Source organism: Haemaphysalis longicornis, unplaced genomic scaffold, assembly GCF_048455015.1.
Source record: "Haemaphysalis longicornis isolate Haplotype H1 unplaced genomic scaffold, Haemaphysalis longicornis Haplotype H1 scaffold_1, whole genome shotgun sequence".
Classification (NCBI taxonomy): domain Eukaryota; kingdom Metazoa; phylum Arthropoda; class Arachnida; order Ixodida; family Ixodidae; genus Haemaphysalis; species Haemaphysalis longicornis.
In genome coordinates this window covers 36,806,921-36,830,882 of record NW_027526203.1, presented here as the reverse complement: position 1 = coordinate 36,830,882, position 23,962 = coordinate 36,806,921, and the positions used below count along the sequence as shown (strand labels likewise).

Sequence of the window (23,962 nt, the reverse complement as noted above, 5' to 3'; positions counted from 1 at the left end):
GGGTAAGCAGAAATTTGTGCCCCCTATCTTGTGCAATATGCTTCGGGATAGCTATATAAACTACAAATTCTACCCGTTCACCATGTCCATGCACCTCTAATGAGAGCCCTTGTATTGACAGCATGCGTGTGATCCCCACTATTTACAACTCCATGGTGAACTAATAGACATGACAAGTAAGAAATAACTCAACGCTAGTTATTCATATTAGATCATCTACATAGTTTCGCACTCGGACATCGCGGGGTATAATAATATCAATGTATGGAAGGGCATAGTGCCGCTATACTTTTGTGACCTTCTCGCATAAGCGTAAAACCAATCTCAGACTTTCCCCATTTTGGGCCACTCATTGAACTGTTGGGTGAGAAATGCAGCGCATGACAAGTTTCGTGAACGTTGCACACGCAAAAAAAGTTTGCTAAATAGAAGCCAGGTGTTTTCTTTAAACATTGAACGTTTTGTTACTGAGTAGGCCGACGACATTAATTTCTATTCGTCGAGATGATTTCTATTAGCTTCAGACTTACGGATTGCTAAAAATGCACTTTTTTCGTCGGTGGCTGTAAATTGAGGCCCAAGAACAACGTTTTTGTCGAAGAGTGCGTGAAGTGACGCACCATCACCTTTTAGGTCAATATCTCCACCTCATTTACCATACTCAGTTCCTTAAAATAACTCAACAATCAATAAACAACCAAACTCAGACTTTCGTGCTTTATCCAATTACTTCCGCACAGACGTTCGAATGGTAGAAATTATGGCGGCACAGTGAAATGGAACAGTTTCTGATATTTATAAACATTAGGGCTCGCAGAGAGGAACGATGAAACCATTAGGATAGCATAAACTCTCCTAGCGTACTCCCAGTAGGAATTGTCAAACCAGATGGATGGAATAAATGCGCCGTGCGCTCTCCACGGAAGCCAACTCAAACAAGTGAAAACGGCAAAGTGTAATTTTGAGCAAGTAAATGTTCCCAGTTTTGAGTTGAGCTTGTGTAAGTTTCACCTGTGCATGCGACAATAAGAAATTAACGTGCGTTCTTAAGAACATACTCTTTTTAGATATGCTGTCGGTGCGTTCTTGTTAAGTGAAAATTAACTAATCGCGCATGCATGACCGAACACACGTGCATTAAGGCATAAAGAAAAACTCAGCGCATCCCAAACAAATGTCCGTTGTTGGCGTTCTACAGTCGATACGAGAGTAATGTCGTATTTCTCGTGAGCTAGTAGTTATATCTTCGTGAAGCTTCTTTTAGATAATGGCGTTCCTGATGTCGTGGAGAGTTTTTGACGAAAATAATAAAAATGCCGGATGTATAGTCTCTTTTAAATTAGAATTAAAAAAACGGACTTATATATTTGCATGTGGAAAAGCAGAAGATCTCGCTACTATTTTGCTGAATTAGGCATTGAATGTGGTTATAGAGTGGTGTGGAATTTTATATGATTCGAAGAGCCTGCACATCCAAATAGACGAAAGATCCGCCGATATGGCAGATCAATCGAGCCTGAATATCCACCTACCGAGACGGGAAATCCAAGGAGACGGAAGCTAAAATTGGTCCCGATTATCCAACGAGACGAATGATTCACCTCGGCAGAAGATCGAATCCAGCCTGAATAGCCAAGGAGAAGAAAGATCCACCGAAATAGCAGAATCACTGTTGGGTCTTTCACCTCGTTGTATATTGTAAGGCACTGAATCTTGCCAACGCAATCCGTCGGCGTTGCTGGGACTAAGAGCAGTCATCTTTTGTTCGTCGAGCTGATGTGGGTAGGTACGTACGAGAGCAAGATTCCGGTAGAAGTTGCGCAGGTTGAACAGGAAGGCCCACCAGTGGTTGTCAACCAGCTCGTAAAATTTGTCGTACACTGCGGTGGTAGTCGGACCCTGGACAAAAAGCGGCAGCAGCGAGAAGCCGCACGCCACGACCACCACGGGCAGCAGCAGCCTGCCAAAGGTAACAAAACAAGAACAACAGTCGTCCACATTTGAAACCGTATCCCACTGTGAAGACCATTCAGCACTTGTTCTGCAACCATTCATGCTAAGCGAATTTTCGCGTGAAAACATAGCCGCATCGTTGGCTCATTTGGACTGTCACCTAGAGGTTTCTGGCTGGATATGAAGCGTAGCACAAGGCATTCAACGCAGTGCTCACATTTTGTGCATGGCTTGGCAGCTACGGTGCGCTAACGCGGAGTAAGGGTGTTCTATTTTTGTATTGCAACCGGGTAATAAATACGCATTCATGATTTGCACATAACGCTATAATCATCTGAACCTCATCGTCATATACTTTACCGCGTAACCCTTGTTTCCCCCCTTTTTTAACCCATAAACCCCTGCAGGGAAGCTAAATACCATTTATGCTATTGCCTTAATGGCCCCAAGAGTTGCATATTTTTTCACGGTATTGTGGAGCCATTCAGGGCGGTGCTTTACCAACACTAGAGGAAAAATGTTTTTTGGCCGCTCTTCTAGGTGCTGCAGCCGTTTTTGTGAACCTATGGAGCATTTCTCTTTCTGTCGGAACTTGCGAGCTTATCACAACGGGGGCTACAAGATATGAATAACTAAGCAATCCACTGCTGGAAAATGGGTAACTACTGTTGATTGATACGTTGCTGTCTTTGCCAACGTGCAATGGTTTTTTAGAGCCCGCTTCTTCGTTTTATATAATGTAAATAAGGCTCTAATCAAATCTACAACATAGAAACGCATTTACCTACGGGATTTCAGTGCATTTAAATAGCTTATTAGTATACCTTTGTTTGGAGGACCCGGCGTGTGAAGGCTGAACCGGCTTTAGAACATTTTTATTCCCTTCATGACAACGTATACCACTTGACGGATTTTGAGGAAGATGATATTGTAGATGCATCAGCAGTATTTCCAAATTCAAGAGCAGCTGAAGGCGATAGCACTGCAGCTAGCGTCAGCTCATGCCAATTTCAGGAACGCTAGAGTTGAGGAACATCAAAGTAATGATGACAGCTGGAGCTTAAGTATCTTGAGGCTTTGTTTAGAGCCCCTAGTTTCAGCGAAAGTTCCCGCTAATTGCACGCGCTCATTTTTGATGCACTAACACGATCTTTGAGGAGCAGGTGCGTGTCTTTCTTGGTATGATGATCAAGATGGGTTTGCATAAGCCACACCCCATTTCCCAGAGGCCTCAACGCCACAGGAGCGTTGCCGAGATTGTTCTGCAGCGAGAAGGACAAGCGGTTCAAGATAACTTGCACAACATGCGAGGCTTAGCTCTGTACGGTTCCGGTTATGTGAAGTTTTCTGAGAAATAGGGCGCCCCTGAATTCCCACTAGGAAGAATATTCCAATAGCGGTATTTCTTGTTTTTTTATAACTGCAGGTGTTTTCTCGGTAGTAGTTGTGCTTTCAGCCTAATAAATAGCGGTTTTGGAAGAAGTTACTGATTTATACTTTTAGGAAACCCTATCAGCGTTTAGGGTTTAGCGCACCGGGTAGCTCGCTGGAGCCTATGAAACCCAGCCCTGTGTTTTCGCCCCCTTCACAAAAACAACTCTTCGTGTTTTGGCACTTTTACAATCAGTAACTTTTCTAAAAGTCCGTAATATGCATGTCCCATTTTACATTCAGTGGTTACAAACTATCCTAGTCATATATTACTGCTACACCAACCTTAGTAACTGAAAATCTATCCCTATTATTTTCGTTGCCGCATTGTCCACAGCTAGGCATTTTTCTGTGCTGAAGTTACTTCCCCCAGGAAATATATTCGGTGTCGACAAGAAATATTTCAGTTGTATCCAATCAAGTATTAAAAAGTCTTTTAATAGCTGCCACAGCATCAAATTACACATAAAATGTTGTATTTGAGTCCCAAGGTAATCATGAACTGCTATTGGTGCCGGCCGTCACATACATCGTTAGTTCCGACGGCAGGCATGAATGTGAGAATGAATTATCTAAACTAGTTGCTCAATAGTTTTATTTATGCCATGGCCACCGAAAAGAAGTAATAGCTTGAAGAATACTTAGTGTTTAGCTAGTTGTGCCTTACTTTTGCCAAAAAAAGTTGGCGCAGAACACCTAAAACCTAGGAGAGATAGACGGTACCAGCGTAATGCAACTAATTTCATTTCGGAGCCATACTTTCGCCTGTATAAGAAGAGCCGAGCATGAGCGCCATGTTCCGTAACATGGGAAGCTGACAGAAGATATCTTAAGGAAATGTTAAAAAAATTCCGCGATCTTTGCAAATGAGATGCAAAGTATGAAGACAGCGGGTCTAGTGTTGTTCAGCAGCTGTAACACGGCTTGTCCCAGTTGTGCCCATCTTATCTGTAGATCGGACACTGATGCTGGCGAGCGTTCGCCGTCTTTCCCAACTAGGCTAACACCTGCACGTCAGAGCTGACGTGATCACTAGGCGCAGCCAATCCCCGAAGCGTGCCTCCCCATCAGAACATTTGCACCACGGCGCGTACTCCCCACATTTGCTCGTCGGCTCCTTGCCTCCTGAACAATCACCACCAAACTTCTTGGGCCAGCGTTTTCCTCCTCTACACATTGCAGCGCCATGTTTTGAGGGACACCAGGCACGAATGGAACTCAAGATTAAATGGCGCCCCCGCTAAACACAAAGCCCCTTTCCGAAAAGAACGATGGCGGAAAAGCGATGCTTTCCTCATGCGCTCTGACTGAATTGAAATGCACAGTTCCACCCTTTTAAAGTCCAAAATCCAAAGTGCCAGAGTCCGAAGCGAAAGTCCGAACCCAGCGGGTGCGCTGCGAAGCCCAAGGAAATGCTGACCATTTCAAATGCGGTGATAGCGTAATCGATTAGACGGTGGTTTCGTAACGTGAGAGACCCAGGTTCGATTGGGACCACGGGAAGCGTTTTTTTTCTTGAGGCACGCACTCACCGCACGTGCTTGTCAGCTCCTTGCCTCCTCACCATTTTCCCTCACGCTTCTTGGCTTAGCATTTTTCTCATGCCCACTTTACTGTGCAGTGTCTTGAGCGACAGCAGGCATAGACAGAACTCAAGCTTCTACAGCTTCGCTGTTAATTCACACCATGAGGTCAAGGGCGCTACCGACATGTGACTGATGCAACTTTCACCAAAGTTTTTTCCTGGTATGCCTCCAGCAATTCACATGCATTTGTGTCATGCCTTCTACCCAATATCCTGACCTCGTAAAACCGGACATGCCAACTCCGAGACCCCGAGTGAGCAGTGAAATACAGACTCCCTCCATTTCTTCGAGGGACACTGAAGTGATTTGTTGACATTGCGGCATTACGTGCGCAAGTTGTAGTTTGGAGTCCCTAGGCCATGTTTCAACATTGTCGGTGCATTTACACAGCTTTATTTAGTACACAAATCACTTCTAAAGTGGGGCGCCCCTTTTTTAATTCCCCTTGTCGATTTCCTAAGTCATTTCGTGTGACGCTCAATCGAGACGGCTCGGCTTGACTGCGCTACTGAACGGCGGGCTGATTCTGCGCCAGAGTCTGTCGGGCGGCCGTGGCCGGACGGCTGCCGGCGTGACATCGCAATTTGTTCGCTCAGTTCGAACTTAGCCAAAACACGATTTTCGCCTGGAAGAATAAACCTTGAGTAGGTGAGTTTGCATACTGTGTCAAGCTTAGTAAAGGCTATGAAGTTCAAATAGGCGCAAATGCGGCGCTTCACTGACTAGTTCGCCACTACAAAAATCTAAGTCAAATTAATGTCGAGAGGAGGGATGTTCCGCACTGGGGGAAAAAATCCCCATTTGTAGGTTCAGAAATTTCCCATTTTCAGATTTTCCCCTGAAGGTTTCTCAAGCATTGGGTGCGAATTCTCCTCTGCTCTATTGTTGCAGCAGATAGATTTTTTACGTGCAATCCTGCTACGTTTTGGGTGTTAGCCAGCGCCACCCATGTCTACTTTACCTAGCCTTCTGGATGCGGGCGACGTTCAGAAAATTTGAGTTTCAGAATGAACTAATTTCACAACACCTGCAGCACAGCACCATTTAACTATGCATTCCACGTTTTGTACAAAACAGCATGTTTATAAAAGACTAAGTTAAAACGGCCCTTGTCAAAAACAACAAGGCATTGATCAATATTTTACAGCCCCGGGACTCCTAGCGTCAACACTTGTTGACAGCACGGGTATAATGTTGCAGCCGAAATACATTTTTGTATACTGCGCAAAAATACATGCGAACAAAGTTCGGGCACTGCGGCTGCTTCATGCTTTACTAGCTCTTCCTCATGGGGTATTTTATCTATACTCCCCCCTGTTTCAAAAGCTGAATCGGAGGCGGTTTTGGATGCTTGTTACTCGCGCGAGCACGACGACGGATATTAAACATAAATGCGACGAACTTGTAATGGAAATTTATATAGAAATACGAAGTCATAGATGACACCAGGGCCAGTTTACTGACTTTTTTACTGCACGTCTGAAATTAGGCGCATCTGCTAAAGTTTGCAGCGAAATTAATATAGGTACCAAAGGATCAAAATCCAGCGAAAATTTTATTGTAAAGGGTAACACCAAGGTACGGGAAGCACGTTTTACGACGGGTGAGCTCACGCAACGGGCAGCAGCACGACTACACATTTGCGATCACTTTTCTGCCCACAGGATGCAGTTGCTATGGCGGAGATATTTCGAAGAATTTCGATGTCCATGCTGCACAAAAGTAATCAAGAAATAGTCATCTAAGCTGCTGAGGATGCCGAAACTAAATAAAAAATTAAGGGACTAACCAGTATAGAATTTATATTCCCCTCTCCGCGAAAGCTGTGCTAATGGCGGACTGGTCCAATGCCCTGCGTGCATTCTATTGGACTTTAGAGATTAGAATCCTCGATAGCGCACGTGTTCGTTTTTTTCGTAGTTTTTTTTTTGACTAACAGTTGATATACTGCATTCACCATTTTCCACTGCAACCTTCAGAGCTCCACGAGGGAGTTTGCAGAATGCGTGCAGACTGACGCTGACGCGCTGTTGAATTCTCGCTGGCGTAGTGTTGACATAAGCACCGACTGCTTGCGGTCTGGCGCGAACACGCCTCTTAGGAAACAGGGGCGAGCCAGGTAAGCTCTAAAAGTGGGGCAAAGCGCCTCGCATCTCAGCGTCTCCGATGACTCGGAAGGTATTCCGCTACTGCGTACTTCTCGAATAGTGATCATTACAGTTCTCAGCCGTGCTGGCAGGCTTATCTAACCCCTGCTACAGCCGACAACATGATAGAAGTGCGGTATGCCGATTTATGAGTGATCGGGAATGCCAAGCCAACAATAACGTCTGATGCCCAGCATATTGTTTCACTGATCCGAAATTGAAACTGGTTTAAATTCCAATCCGAAAAGTACCTGCAATTACACCACATCTCGAATGCGAGTCAGTACTGTTAGTTTTGGCGGCCGACACAAATGTCGCACTGAATTTTGTAATATATCATGGTTTATAAAATAAATACTGCCTTATCGACTGGATAAACGACGAAAAGTGTGTTTATTTTAGCCCGTCTATGCAATGGAAACAAAAACAGAATTTTGAAAAATTACTTCAGTGTCTTTTTAATTCCAATTCGTATCCCCGTACTGAATCATTTATCCAGCGACCCTTAGGACTAATGTATACTCTCCCAGAAGCAAGCGCCATCTTTCATAAAAAAAGCCCTTTGTGAAATGCTGCGCCACTACAGGGCAGCACCTCACAAAGTACATCAACTGTTGTCTTCACAACCCGCTTCTGTGCAGTAGAAATGCGTTAGCATAGCGCCACGAGCATTCTGGGCCTGAAAAATACAATGGCAACGCGGAGCCTTTTTTTCACAATCGGGTGGCACACGTTATGTACATAAGGCACCACTTCAGGCCTTGTAACGGCGATGCTGTTTAAGCTTGTGGTACGGCGGTTAGGCCGGTGAGCGTGAGCAAAAAAACCTCCCCGAATGATTTTATCCTGCGCCCAGGGCACTGCAGCTTTACCGTAGTTTTGCCTCGCCGCGCCCGGCCAGGATTCGTGTGACCACCTGTCGGAGGCGCGTCGCAACTGGAACAAGCACGGCTTTCGAAACGCGTCGCTGGGTGTTTCTTTCTATGGCTTGTTGACACGAGTGGTGCAGTTTTGACGGAGCAAAGAGGGCTAACGAAGACACTCCTCAGAAAACTTGACCGACTTGGAAGCATGACCACACCGAAAACGCGGCCGAGTCTCCTACCATAACAACACATAAACTTAGCCGAACCAACGTTAAGATAGGAAGGGCTACCAGCTGGGCTACCAGCTTCGCTGGTTGCCCAGTTTTTGCGCCAATAGTGCGAAGCTGCCCCAATTTTTTGTCGGTTCCGACACATTTGCCCTTGCATTTATCCCACCACCCTTCATTTCTGGAGCATAGTACGGGCGACTGATGAAAGTACCGAACACGAAAAAGAAGCTGGATGCAGCTTCGTCACCTATGTTTGAAAAGTCTGCAGCCATTTTGTGGTGTTATGAACTCAACACAAAGGATTCCAGGCATAAACTTGCGATTGATTGCGTAAAAGTTTTGAGTGTGAGCGGCATCAAAGCTTTCTGCTCCCGGGTTCAAAAACACCAGCAGGTGTGGCTTTCTGAAAATGAATGCTCATGTCTAAGAACTGTAATGAGTTGTCCAGCGGTAATTCATATGTCCCTTCCATTTTATATAAAAGTGAATGCACCAATATAAACCCATTTCGCGGACGTCGTTGTGTCACTGTGAAATAAAATAGACAAATCATCCGCTCATCTAAAATGTTTCTCACAATACGCTTTTCAACAAGAAGAGTTTGTAACTCCAGGTCAGTAAAAGGAAAAAAAATGCGACATAAAACTGGGGCAATATATATGCCTTGTGTTTGGAGGTGAAAAAACGTCGTTAAAGCACTCAAAATATTTTTACGGTAACATCGTAGAAGAAGAAACTTCCAACAAACACACCATAAAAATTTCAAAGCTGACTGTGGCGTTCTCGACAACAATGTCGCTATCATTTTGTCAATAACGAATGCACATAACTCACCAGGAGGTACCAAACAAAACAAATATTTTACATTCACCGAAAAACCGTAATAGACAGAGCAATATCACTGAAAAAACTGAAAACTGCGTCGCAACTTTTTCGGCAAAAGGGTTACAAGTCATCTTCTAAGGCAGTTTTGACAGGTACCCACTTGCTAACCATCGTTCGACACGGTACACCTACTTTCTGAGTTTCTGCAGCAACGAACAAGTTAACGGCAATGCTTTTGGTGTCAAGGATTAACTTCGCGGACCTAATAAGCTGTAGTTTCTTTAATACAGCTGCGGCATTTGTCCATGGGCGTAGCTGCAGCATATGGCTGCAGCTTTCGCCCGTTAGCTTTCACCGGAGCACAGTAATTTTCGAAGGCTTGTATCAAATTTTTGGAGAAATTTCCTTTGGTACCACCCCGAGGCCTCCACAATTGTCAGCCTGAAAGAGATCTTGGAGGTTGTTTCAAAAGAATGCAACTACCTTAAACGCAGGATCCTTTAGAAACTAGGAGGCCCCTCGTTCACGCGTATGGTGACTTCAGAGACACAATTGAACAAACACCATTATCTTGTCCGATGCGGCTGGTTCGTGAAGCAGCTGTCTAATAGCACCATGTCATGTCCGGGAATGCTGCGCGCGCAGCTGATCATGGCCCCATTTATTAAAACCTGGGATACTACAGGCACTTCAGACAAACGTCCGGCTCCACGAGGTCATTTACGTGCCCCCTCTTGCGTTGTTCCATGGCTGCACAGAATATTCTAGAACGAGCACCACCGTCAAGTCTTCCTTCGAGAAAAATATGCCGACAGTATGGCAAATATTAAAACTACCGTCGTAGATAGGGCATCATAGTCCTGCCAATTGTGTTCGCCTGCCAAGGAGAGGCTGTTTTGTGTCGGCACAGCACCGCTACCTCTACAGAAATCCGGACTTCGCGACGGTAGAGCTGTACAGCCTTGCACGGTTGCGGATACGTGTGTTTGAGAAGGTGAGGGGGTAATACAGTTAAAAAAGCCGTTGTACGCCACATCTGCTATATTAAATTTTGTTTCTTGGCTAGTTGCTTCATAGTATTCACAAAAATACTTGGCACAGGAAAGACGATACACTAAACAGAGCGATTGGATCAGCGTTCCTGCGAATACTTTTACATCGGAGCCATACCTTTGCATATGTCGGAAGCATTTACATTCATGTAAATACCGAAAAAATCGAGGGGAACACAGTATCCTAGGTGGCCTAGTTCGTTTGGCATCGCACCGGTATTGCGAAAGTAGGGGTTTGTGTCCCACGCAGGGAGAATGTTTTTCACCACTTGCTATTCTAAAACTACACAGTAACTACAACTGCTTCAAAAAGAAGACACCGTCACGTTGGCAAAGACGACGCAGGTTTCTTGGAGAAATAAAAGTTTATTGTTCGCATTTGTGTTCCGATAGGAGCTGATAGTATACACAAGTGGCGAAAGGCCGTCAACAAAATGACCTACAAAAACTAGCGTCAGCAAATTTAATGCTGGGGAGTTAGCACGGCGAGGAGTTATCTTTCCGTGCAATAGTATCAAATAAAAGAGCTCGTGCCGCATAGAAAAGAAGAGAGGGAAACACATGCTTTGCGTCGAACATAGATAAGACAATATGGCAGGGTCATACGCAGAAAACAAAACACACAAGGCATGGTTGGCGATATAATCTGCCCTCTAAGAGCGCATCGACCCGACACTAAAATAAAACAGTAGCCCAAACAAGAAAAAGTCTGTCATGGGGCGTGGTAGTGCTTGAGGGGAACCACGTTGCCGTAGGGTCACGTGCGCCGTGGTGATTTGTCGGAGTTACCTTCGGGGACAACCTCGTAGATGAGTTGTCCAACACGTCGCTCCATTCGGTTGGGTACGATATATCCTCGCAAGAGCACCTCGCTGAGTCCGGGTCATCGAGTCGGGGTCCAGACCGACACATCACCTGTGCTATACTCGGCGTTTTGGCGTCGGTGGTTGTAGCGTGCGCCGGCAACCCACTACTGGTGCGTTGCACCAACTCGAGCAATCTGGCAGGCCTCCTCCAAAAGCTGTAAGTATCCGGGGACGTCGGCGCTGAGGTCGTCTTCTTCTACAGCGGCAGCACGGCGTCGAGCATCCTAGTGGGCCACCTTCCGCAGATAAGCTCGAAGGGTGACACCTGTGTAGTTTCTTGCATAACTGTGTTGAACGAAAACGTTACATAAGGAAGCACTGTGCCCTAGGTTTTATGTTCAACATCGACGTACATAGAGACCTTATTCGCGATGTCTTGTGGAGGTTTTCTGTTTGTCCGCTTGTTTGGAGGTGGTACGTCGTCGTTCTTCGGTGATCCGTGTTTCTGTAGCATAAGAGTCCTTGCATCAGCTCGGTAGAGAAGGCCGTTCTGTTGTCCGCGATGAGCTTCATGTCGCAGTGCAACTTGACTGATGAATTTTTAAATTTCTTCGGCAGCCACTTTCACAAGAGGGCGTAGCGCGTCATAAAATCCGTCACTACGACAATCCACTCGTCTTCGGATCGTGGTGTCAGAAACGGGCCCAGAAGGATTCTGCCAATTTCTTGGAACGGCTTCTCTGAGGCGGTGATCATCTGCAGATTTCCGGTTGGTGTCAGCGGCGTTTGCCGCCGCTGGCAGTCACGGCAGCTTCGCAGGTAGTGGGTGATGTTAGATGTAAGGTGGGGCCAGTAGTATTTCGTCTTCATATTCCCGAGTATCCGTGCCGTGCCGATGTGCCATGATGATAGTTCGTCGTACACGCATCCACATCCTCTCTTCAGAAGCCGTTGCGGATGACGAGAAGGTGCATCGTGCTGGTTGCAGGGTGGACGTTCTTCATTAGTCTGGACGTTTTAAGTTAGAATGCAACGGAGGTTCGCTTAAGACTCCTTTCCACAGTGACGTCGCATCCTTAGAGGCGGTCGATCAAGACGCGCAACTCGGGGTTGGAACGCTGCTGGGCGGCTGCGTCGCTTTCCATCACGATGCCGATGAACGCACCGTCTTCGTCAGAGTCTTGTGGCGGCTGGTCGATAGGGGCAGGTGACAGGCAGTCAGCGTCCGAATGTTTCCTCCGCGATTACTAAACAATAGTCACGTAGAATTTGTGCAAGCGCAAGCTTCATCACTCAAGGCGGCCAGAAGGGACATTCGAATTTGCAAACCAATGAAGTGCATGATGATCTATTACCACCTTAAATGACCTTCTGTAGACCTACGGGGGGATCTTAAAAAGGACTTATATTGTGGCGAGGCACTCGTTTTCACAGGCTGAATAGTTCGTGTTCTCGTTTGCCCGACCGTGGCTGGCATAAGTGATTACTTTTTTCGCAGACGTTGTGCTTTTAGACGAAGACAGCACTAAAGCCTACGACACTTGCATATGTGGGCATTTTTTTTGGAGTACTTGTCGAAAGGCACAAGCACAAGCGGGCCCTGTAGGCGATTTACAATTTTGCAGAAAGTATTCTGGTGCTCTTCCTCGAAGAAGACCTGAACGCGTTCTTTGGTGAGGCGCATGAGGGGTTCTGCGATTGCGAAGTTTTCGACGAAACGCCTACAGAGCATCAAAAACCTTCGCGCTCCTTGTCTTCCGGCCCCGGGAAGTTGGCAATGGCTGAAGTTTTCGCCGCAAAAGGGAAGACATCGGTGTTTAAGACGTGTCCTAACACTTCTGTTCCTCGTACACAAGGTGGCGCTTTTCAGGCTTCAGCCTGTTCCTCACTGTCGTGGTGGGAAGCGGGAACTAACGATGGGCACAAGACAACAAAAAGAGAACCAAAGCCACCCGAAGAGCTTCTTTTCGTCTTCCTTTTCGGTTTCTGCTATACCGATGCTTTCGATACTTGGATGATTGTATAGCGAAGCTGGGTCTGCGTAGGGTAAATGTCTCTCCCTGGCTGGGACGGCCCGTCACAGGAACAAGTGTGCATGCGAGAAAAAACTGAATTGGCCAGGAGTTATGACCAAGAGGATAGGGAACGTCTCGCTCTTTCCCCTACGACACGTGATGGTGTCGTGCAAGCACTATCCCGCGTCAGCGTGGAGCGCTCACGCGCCGAGTGAGAGGGATCAGTAAGAAAGGGGAGATCTGTTTCGTTGAACGCGCCAAGTGTGAGGTAGCAAGGCGAAGGAGCGTCTGGCGCAGCGCGAACGGCGACAGGAGTTCCCTTCTCCCACGCCGTAACACCGCCATGCCCCCAACGCTGCGGAGGAACGAGCACGCGACGGCGAGCGGGTAAACATTGCACCTCTCCACTGAAGGTCATTAAGCCACATGGGTGGCCCATAAATATTGGGATAAACGTAAGCCAAACGTGTTCATGTTTCAAAGCCTAACATTAAGGGGCGTATAATGAGGCACACAATTGCACAACACAGCTCAGATGCGCATTCCGCGTGATAAACACCGTGAGATCAACACCGTGGTATCCCCTTGTGAGCTTCTCTGGTCCACTATCTGCAGATGGTGAGAGGGCCGCAAATGTTTCAGTTTGACTTCTGTCCAGCAGCAGACACACTGGGAGGGGTTTGTTTGTGTTTGCATAACAAAAGGCCTTTTCTGTAGTGGTGAATCATTTTGGATAGCTGGGGATGCTCTGTAGGGGGCAAGAACACTGAATCTTAAATTGTTTAGTTGTGTTACATCAACAAGTGGGGATATAAGAAGCCTGAAAACTACCTTCTTTTGCACAGCAGCAAATTACAAAGGCGAGTACCCAACCGTACTGACAAATGACTTACTTTGCCGCAACCCTGACAACGTTTTGCCTCGTTGTGCTTTACTTTAACATTCAGTTTCCCAATGTTCAGATTTAAATTGCGCCATGAATGCTGTGGTCAATAAACGATATATTCATTTTGCTGATGATCACGTCTTTAAATAAATATCAGCTGATTGTGTGATGGTTGGCACCATGTGAATAAATTATCCCGCATACATTCATTGTGTATGGAAAAGAAACGAATTTTCCCTAAAATAACAAAAACAATGAGCCCCCCAGCTATCTTTAGGGGAATTCGCTGTATCGGAATTGAGAAATGTAAATGTACGGCTGTAGAAATGTTCCAAACAGCTCGTACAAGTGCACGCACCTGTACCAACGTCGCAAGGCGAAGACAATGCTTGTCTTCACTTTTCCTTCGGAGCTGTGTGTTCTGTTCAAGGTCAGGGACAACAGGTAGCCACTGAAAGAAACAGAAAAAGACAAACAGTTGTCCTAATTAGTCTGAGCACGAGGTCACGGGTTCCATTGCCGGCCGCGCGGCTGCTTTTGTGATGAAGGTGAAAAGCAAAAACGCCCCTCTGTACGAGATTTCGGCACACGTTAAAGACGTTAAAGGTGGTCAAAATTAATCCGGAGCCCTCTACTCCGGCACGCCTCATCGCCTGCGTTGCGTCGGCACGTTAAACCCTACAATTAATTAATATTAATCAATTAATGTCCTAATGGCTTGCAAATTATTTGCCACAGTTCAAGCTTTCGCAATTTGCAAAGACTCTGGAATAAAGATCCGGCCGAAATTTTAACAGATCACGTGTAAACATCAGCATTATGGTCGCTGCTTGTCTGAGCTCCATGTGCTCTTCCAATGCAATCTCATTTCGTACAACCAAAAGCGGGGCAGCACGCAGCGCGTTCCACTAATCACGGCGCCTTCAGCAGCAGGCGACGCTTCAATGTCTTTTCACATAAAAAACACCCTGATTCCCTGGCGCAACGGTAATCTCATATGATTGATCACTTGGAGGCCTATCGCTTGAAACCTATAAGGAGTAGGAAAAATGCTGTCAACAGTTCTAAGTCGTACGCAAAGTGTTGGGTCTGCCTACTTCATAGGCATGCCCACAAATTTGTTATTTCTCGGTAATATTCTAGTAATAACTTCTTTATATGCGGTCCCACACTGGATCGGCTCTTTCTTGTCGTCCATATGTGGCGCAATGTGGTGTTCATTGTGAATGATGGCCGGACAACGACTGAGTGCTGGACGAGCAGCATGGGAACGTCCCGCTACAAATCTTCCCAAGTCATCATTCAACTCTTTTCGCGCTGATGAGGCGATAAAAACCATCAGCCTATTTGCTTCTGTCAGGGTGTATAGTGCAAAAAATATTATTACACATCTTTTTCCGCTACTGGGTGACGTCTTTATTCCTTACTTCACTAGAGGGATGAGCATATTTAAATAATGCAAGAGTTCGGGCCCCTTGTCAGATTGCTCCAGTGGACACCAGTCGGTCCGCAGTTCAGCGAACGCAGTGACCACCCCCACTCAAACATTAGTTTCATAAGGCTCAATCAACACTGATTAGTAAACGATGTTCGCTGTTGTGTGAAATGTCCTGTAGTGGCTCTGACTGCTGTACTACTTGTGACGCACTAGTCAGCTACCTACCCATCGTTCACCGGTGCCTATCCCTGAAGACCACCGAGTGATGAATGAGGAGTAACGCACGAATCATACACCAGTTATTACACGCCCCAGTCAAAAGGCGGACGGTTTGGGGGCTGATAATTTGGAGGTAACAGATCACCCGCAATTGGCCCACTTTGGCATAAAGTAATTTCTAGATGACGGACCGGTCGCCCCCACTATTAGAAAAAACTGTAAAATTACGGCACCCGCTGCAACTCGGCAGCCGTGTTTTCTCCATAGCCCCTGAGATGCCGTAATTTAGAGTTACGTCACAATTGATGTTTTCTTTAAAAAAAATACGCTCAACCTATCCTTGCATATAACTGGCCCCGAATATCTGTCTTTACCAATAGCTTGAGCATCTATGTTCGTAGCTAGAAATTCTTCCAAAGCGTTTTCTTCCCGGTGTGTAATTCCAGGAACTAGTTTTTCTTTCGGATGAACGTGAGAGCAGGTGCGCCGTGAAGCCGACATTGGGATATTTGCACTCTGTATTTATGACCGCGCTACTCGCCGGTACGACCAGAAGCGGATTCGCGCCTTCAACCTTTTTTGTTTCACTGATTTGACTACAATAAATGTACCCACCGGACGAATAAATACTGTCGAGAAGTAAAGGTGAGTGAGTAGTCAACCTCGTTTTGTCTTATGTTTGTAACGAAGCAGGGTTGCTATCCAACTTTGGCCGGCCTAAGCTGTTAGCGCTAACGTTTTCAGTGACTCGTTTTGAGCGTTCCGCAGATTGTAGGGGTGACCTTTTTACTCGGGTGTTACGTCTGTAAGCAGGATCAATTCTTGCACAATTTGTAGCGCCTTCTTTGTTGAGGTGTGTGTATTTTTTTGTTTGGTGAAGTTTGTAGCCGAAAGTTTTGATTTCAAATGAAATCAGTGCAACTCTGACGTGGGAATAGTACGCGTATATGCATTTCACGCCCGAAGTCTATTCCTAGCGGAATACATATGGATGGTTGGTTTTTTTGTCGTTTATGCGCTGTTTTTCGTCATATAGGTGAGGTTGATCCCTCTTTCACAGAAATCGGTAAAACACAAAAGTGAAATGTGACTTCACAGGTGCAGTTGAATGTTTATTGCGCACCGATATGAACTTACACATTAGGTTTTATTTTGTCGGTATTGCATAGTCAGAGGCATCAACGTTAGACACTGGATTCACGCACCCAAGGCGCGCCTGAGCATTGCGTAAGCCTGACGTATACCACCAGGCGCTCTCAAACTGTGCGGACAAAACCGAACAACTTATGAGCGAACCCTTCAGTGAACACTCTGTGCGCTGCTGTGAAAGGAGCATGATTTGCAAGTTGGCGGCGACCTTATGGGTGTGCTTGGCGAGTGATGTCCTGCTGGCGGGTCCCTTCAGCGAAGGTGCAACCACTGTGGTCCTACACCGTGGCGTGTACGGCAGACGCTTCTGTTGCAACGGCATCAGCTTGTGCGACGTGAGAGGCAGTGTTAGTAGCTTGGACCATGAATGCGTGAGCTCGTTCTGCTTTCTGCTGGCATGCTCTCGTCGCATCAAAGCAGTCACAAGGAAGACATTCCCCCGTCGGCGTGGTTTCTTTCCTGTGGCGCTTAATGCAACAGTTTCGTTACACGGGATCATCACAACCTAGGCAGATGGCGGCGGAGAATCACCTCAGGATATAAGGCACGTTCCTACAGCTATTTACATTAAAGCTCACAGCGAAGTTGACAGAGTGCTTCGCACCTCCCTTTGAGGTGAGATGAATTTATGGTCGATTCCGAGCGGAACCGTGTCAATCGAAAATTTCCTGGCGATGTCATTTCCGCGACGGACATGATGTCACTACGATCTTAGTCTATCCCAGAATAAAACATTTTCCCGTTAAAAAAAGAATTGCCGTGTGGCTCACTACCTTGTTTACCGGACTAGAACATACGACGTCATATGGACAGCCGCGCGGTTAGGTGAGTACAGAAAAAGAGAACGCAAGTTATGCAGGGCTTATAATCTTGCAGAACGAACTATGTTTGCAATGCACATTAAGTTTATAGCAGTAAGAAAGGTGTGGTAAATAATGAATTTTACGAACGTGTCTATAAATGCCAGTTGGCGCTGATGTTGGTGTTGCGTGCACTGTGCTTGTTATAGCTGCAAAGCAGTGCGGCGCTTTGTGGTGGTCTCACTGTCTCTCACACTACTCTGGCCGATTGGAGTACGCGACATTGCCTGCCGTGGCCATGTTTGTTGAACGCGTTTTGCGAAGTGATTTCTACCTATCGTGACAGAAACAAGCCAGGTGCAAATACAGTCAAAAACAAAGCAAAAATGGAACAGCGGTGCGGAGCAGTGTGGGCTGCCATCTAAGATGACTGATGGCAAACAAGGCTCCGCAGTCAGCTCTATACTGAAAAGCGCACTTGAATTTCGCTTAAAGACCCTTCCTTGTCACGTCATAAAACAGAAAATTTTGCAGACGTCCCGAAACCCCAAATCTTGCTAACAAACTTCTGTTCTGTCTGCATGTCCCCTATATTCTTTGTGGGCAATAAATGGCTCACGGTGGCAATTTTGATGAAGACCTTTTTAACACGAAAGTGTTTCGTGCCCGGGTACACAAAGATCTCAGTGACGTTTTATCCGTCACGGAAGTGACGTCGCGAGAAAAAGTTCCATCGACATGGCGGCGCCCGAATTCGAGCCCACGAACTCTCTAGCCACAACGGGAGGTACGGGGTGCTGTGCCCATTGCGCTATAAAATAGGCGTGAGCAGCTCTACAAACGCGCCTTATGCCCTTCCCTATGACTCACTCATTTGGTGCTTTCTTCTAGGAGAGGTGAAGTGAAACAGCGCATCATGACGCTGATGGGAACCTACAGTTGGCGCCTCGATGCCATCGCCTTTGTGTACGGGGTACGCTCCTAAATTGAGGCACCCTCCGCTGTCACGTTGTTCCCATGACCGCTGTGTTTCAAGCTGCTGTTTCTGTGCATGTCATTTGGGGTTTTGTTGCACCGGAATACACCGGTTATGTTTTGTTTCTCGAGTGCCGGCGAACCTACGTCTGGTGGGGTCAGGCTCCGGGACCATTCGCACGGGAACGAGGTTCCTTTAACATTCGACTGCTCCTGTGAACGCCTCTTTCACTTCCGCATTTCACCGATTCCTATGAAAGAGGGATCAATCACAATATGTTTAGTTACTCCAGTCTTGGTTTATTTGACGCCTGAACGAAGGGTCACCACGATGACACAACCCTCGTGGCATTAGCGTTTCGTGTCAGGGTTGCCTGATTCAAAAAACGTCAGTTCTGCACAGTGCGTGGTGAAGCCAGCAACAACAAAGGGCTAACGCTAGCTAGCCCTGAAGTGGTGCAGGTCGCTCCACCTACAGGATGGTATTGCTTGGAATGAAACTCTCAGCAATAAGAAAAGTACATAAATAGGAAAAGTGGCAATAACGAGTCGAAGCTATGGGCTATGAATCTTCATTCAAACCACTAATGAAAGTGGGCATTAAATATTCATTGTAATGATAAGCCTAAAATTCTATAGGCCTAGAGAAATGACTGCTTTTAATCTTCTAAAACAACAATGCTCTATGCGTGACAATCCTATATGGTGCAGGTTATCTGGTCACACACAAGCAAGGTTCCTGGGGTGTCCCGTTTATTATGTAGTACATCGTGCATGCGCCCCACGGTAGCAGTTCATGCTGCAAGCCCTCAACACGCCATGGCGCTGTTTATGTTGGTAGGTGTTCCATATCCCCTTCTCTTGTGTGAAAACTGTAAATACCAGTTAACATATGTTATCCGTACCCATTGCTGTTAAAACGTCCTTGACAACTTTTCACATTCATGGTAAACTAGTTGTTCCAGCTTTGAAATATTCCGCTCAGTGCTTCTTTAAAAAAATTTGCATGGAACTTCTCTTTGGGGACTTTCTAATAGTTTGTACTAATCGCGGGTAATTCGTACTTGTTGCGTTTTTTTTATTTAGACCCAATAGAGTTGACTTGATTAAACCAGCCGATTGCACTTGTGCACTTTCATCTTTGCAGCACAAAACAGACAGGACAGAGGGACAGGAAAACACAGCACAAGCTCTAAGCTTCAACTAAACCAAACTTATTGAAGTTGCACAAAAATGTGTACCCAGAATGCGTAGGAAAAATGAAAACTTTAACCTCATCGTACTCGAGGATTTCATCGAATGAATTTTGTTTATATTTTTGTGCAGCTTCAATAAGATTAGTTATCGAGCTTGTCCTGTGTTTTCGTGTTCCTGTGTCCTGTATATGGTGCACTGCGGAGATGATAATTTAACAAATTGCCCATTTTTCAACAATACTACAGTTGTAAATTTTGGTTCGTTTGCACTGCTCGTGACACCATGAGACAAAATAGTTTACTTTGTTTTGTTGTGCTTCCGCTCACATCTCTTACACAGACCACGTTCTTTGTTGCTTTATTTTCGTTGCGTTTGGCACACTTAAGGGCCAGAGGAGGCCGGGTGTTTTTCTGTGACGATTTTGTCTCTCCTTTTCAGGAGTGCCTTTTAACCTGCGTTTTCTTTGTTTTCGTCAAAACAAATCCAACTTATTTTTTAAAGTTCTGTAATGTTTTCATGCATTTATGTTTTCCAAATATCGGCCGAGGTCGCCTGGCCAGTACACTAAGCAGGGTTGACATGATGAACCATGCAACCAGTGGTGGTAGGTAGGGAACGGTTTGCTTCTATGCACCTTGTGTTCCAGCTTAATATTGTGGAATGTCCATCATGGCATTAGTGGTTTCTCGCACGGTAAAAAGGCCAGTGTACCACAAAAAGCATGAAGAAAAGTATGTTCCAAGCCATACAACACTACGTCTTGCTACCCACAGATTGATATGCGTTCTAATGCCTGGCATCTAAAGCTTAAATTGTCTATAAATTATGGCAACGTGTGCCCTGCACGTAATTCAGAACAGTGGTTTGGAACACGGGTAGTATTTTGGTTTTTCTGGTCTATCAAAAGAATGAGCCGAGATTATTCACATATTAGTGTGTAGGTTACAACAAAATAAAGATCACACGTTAGTACAGAGTCAGGCAGCCTCTCCTTCTTGCACAACAGTGGTCCGTGTACATCTTCTGTATTGCCTAAAACATATAGTTGGGCTTGTCATATGTACAGCTAGTTACAACTACAGATGGTATAAAAACGAACAAAGGGAAAGAATGGGAATTCTAACCATATAGTTGTCTTCCGTATGCGGGCACAAAAAGCCATTTCGGTAGTCCGCACAGCCCTCGTAAGTGAATTCAAGTAATCGATCTTTTAATGTATATGTTTTTTTATCTTGTAACCTGGCGTTGCTTGGATTCAAATGAAACTTTTTCAGCCTTCAGTCGTTTTGCTGGTGTTAAACATCATTAGTTACATAATATGGCTGTTTATAGTGAGAGTGAAGATCGTGTATATGTAATCAACATTTTTTGAATTACTACCACTGATGAATAAAATGTTTAGTACACATGCAGCCTTGAAACAATTTAAGGAGTAACACAAGTACTCAAATGAGAATTAGTGTATTTCTATCAAGAATTTATCATCAGATTATCTTTTAAGAAAACAAAAATGCGGTAAATTTTGGAATCGACGAGAGCCAACTGATAAGCAGAATATAACCAACAGACTCACGGACAGCACATCACAAAGAAAATAAATAAAAAATTCGCTTCGAGGGTTTAAAAAACGTGTTGAAGAGGGTCAAAGAGGGAAAACGGAAACAAAAGATAAAGATTCTGCCTCAGGCTATCATGAGCTGCACCAAACGTGATTGGTAACTGCGTTTGGACAAGCTTAAACCAGAAAGTTACAAGGAACTCTAATTGACCTTTTGGGAAAAAGTGAGACGAAGACTATTCTCTGCCAATGCTTTAGACTAGCTTTAGACCATTTGTCAGTTTCCCAATAAGGCGTTTCGGCCAACTTTTATTTCTGGCAAATGGGATACAGAACATTGTGTGTCGCACTGCAGGTGCAGTCATCCTGACCATGACGAAAAATTATGGGGCCCAAGATGGCGGACAAAACAAGCTTCGACTCACAACTGCTTTATTGGTTTCCAACAGCTTGTGAGTCAAGGCTTGTGTTGTTCAGTTGCTTTCTTTGAACCTCTGAAACATAGCTACAATATGTAAACTGACAAGGAACTCCCGCTTAGCATGGCGCTAAACTTAGAGATATGTTTAATCAGTCACGCTTTTTGACAGCAGCCTTTGATTTTCTGATAACCCCTGCACATACACGACTGATTTTTTAGGGGCAGCAAAACCGCATTTACTTTGCAGTGCCGTGATGCACTGTTATCACCTGTGCGGTAAAATACAGCACAACTGCAGCTCTTCGTGCTCTCACTGTTGAGCAAGCTGCGTGGCGTTTACACTTGCAACTGATGTGACACACATACTTGCCAAAAGGTGAGGGCACTTTAAGGATTGTACTCCTTCTGTTTACTTTCATGTTCAAGTCAGCTCTGACAAAATGCCTGCATGATTTACTAGCATAATTTTGGTGAGCACGGCAAAATGGCTTTCGAAAGTGTAAATGTGGGAAGCTTTCCACCCGGTGTTGTTGATAATGAGAGCAAGAAATGTGGCTACTACTGCATATGCACAGCGTATTCACAAGGCTAAACAATATTGCCTGGCACTGCAGAGTAAATTCGGCTATTACCAGATGAATAGCGTTGTACATGCATGGGCTTGTGCCGGGGTTTATCACATAGTCCACGGATTGGGCAGATAGGCTGGTTGTTAATGCATGCTGCTACATTGCCTCATGATACATGACAGTTATTTAACCCTCTTGCCTTCTTGCAACCATGGGTATTCGTGCCAAACAGACTGGTGCCTCAATGGTTGTTGCTTAGACATTGAGCTGTACATTATCTAGCTATGTCAAGCCTGATTTGGAATAGTTTTGGTTGTATCCAGTGTTTGTAAACACGTAGGCATCATTCAGGCATTCTGAGCAGTGCGTGCATGAGTACATAGACTCTTTTTGACATTCAAACTATATTGGTTATTCTCTGTCTAGCAGGTTTCGAAAGCAAATTTTTTGAGACGACTTCAATAGTAATAAAATGTATTTCTCTCACGCCAGTGACAGGAAGAAAAGCGATTTTGACTGGATAGTGACGTGATCAAGTGTGACCCTTGCTTCTCGTGCTCTGTGCTTCATGTTCTAGGTCCTTTTCTGCACTGCTCAAAGGGCTGAGCTGTACAAAGCAACTGAAGAACTGGTCGTAATTTGTGATTACAACTTTTTTCATCAACAGCACGTTTGACAGGGTCAAAGCCACAAAGTGCTGTTGCGCCAGGAGTGCAAGGAGTGTTCACTTTCCCGAGTCGGCTTCACAAACCCATTGAATGTTTTTGTGGGGACGTATATCTGAGCCACATGCCTACAAAACCACAATAAGTAAGACTTTGTTACGTCAACCTTGCTTAACTAGAAATTTCTCTGAACAGGAAATCTTTGGAAGTCGTGAACCAGCCAGCCTTTTTCTTCGCACGCTTTACTTGGGGATCTGTCTTTACGGGGGACTCCAATCCGTTTCAAATCATGGCTTTGACGGCTAGGAAAGATATCAGTGTCATTTATAGACTAGAACCCAGTATAAAACGCTGCCGCCTTGTTAAGTACAAAAACCACCATTGCAAGTGTTTGCACTAGCAAAAAAGAAACCAAAGGTAGTGCTGGGAGGGAAAAACTAATCACCGAACACTCCTGGTGTTACGCAATAAGCATTCTTCTAGTTTTAAATATTTGGGTTTTCATATAAATTATTTCAACCACTCCCTCTTTCCAACCCTCTCTGCTTTGAAGGAGGAATTTGCCCTTCAATGTGCAAAAATAAATACCTACTGACCAAAAGCTGCGGGGAATTTCCCACCAACATTTTTAGTTTCAACGCCAATGATCCGCTCATCACTCAATTGTCGGCTCGTCTGTCTGTCAGTGCGACTACTTCAATGTCTTCGCTGGATAGCTGAATGGCAGAAGTAGTGTCTTTGGCTTTCAGGTTTGTCGGAGCGTCGCTTTACGGCTCGTTCGCGCTAGTGGTCGGTGACTGCGCATCGTCATTGCCATCGTTTTGTTTGTGGTGGGCTTGGTTGTCACGTCGGGTAGGTGTGCCGCCGGCTGGTAGCACAGGCACACGGCAGTCCCAACGCAGTCAACGGCCAGGAACCCGTGGCCCTAGAGACGAATTCGGCCAGCTGGATCACACACACATGCACTTGTGGGTCGCAACTGAGCAGCCTAGCCTCCCATCGCTCTAGCGTGCTAAGGACGTACAGTGCTACAGTACCTACAGTGCCTACAGGGACGTACAGTGCTGCGGGAAACACTACTGGTCGCAAAGTTCTGAAGAGCCGTATGTGAGTTAGAGATTATTCTGGAGGAGGAGCAGGAGTGAAACTTTGATTTGATAACAATAAAAGAGAG

At 45.5% G+C, this 23,962-nt stretch overlaps 1 protein-coding gene across 1 annotated transcript in view; it reads right to left on the bottom strand.

Moving 5' to 3' along the window:
* The window catches only part of LOC144175832 (nose resistant to fluoxetine protein 6-like), a 421,837-nt gene that overhangs the window by 86,618 nt on the left and 311,257 nt on the right, over nucleotides 1–23,962 (bottom strand). Inside the window, exons 8-9 of the mRNA XM_077704849.1 lie at nucleotides 14,156–14,248; nucleotides 1,795–1,960 (exon numbers count right to left, since the gene is read on the bottom strand). Coding sequence (XP_077560975.1) covers nucleotides 1,795–1,960; nucleotides 14,156–14,248 — 259 coding nt within the window. The remainder of the gene's footprint in view (nucleotides 1–1,794; nucleotides 1,961–14,155; nucleotides 14,249–23,962) is intronic.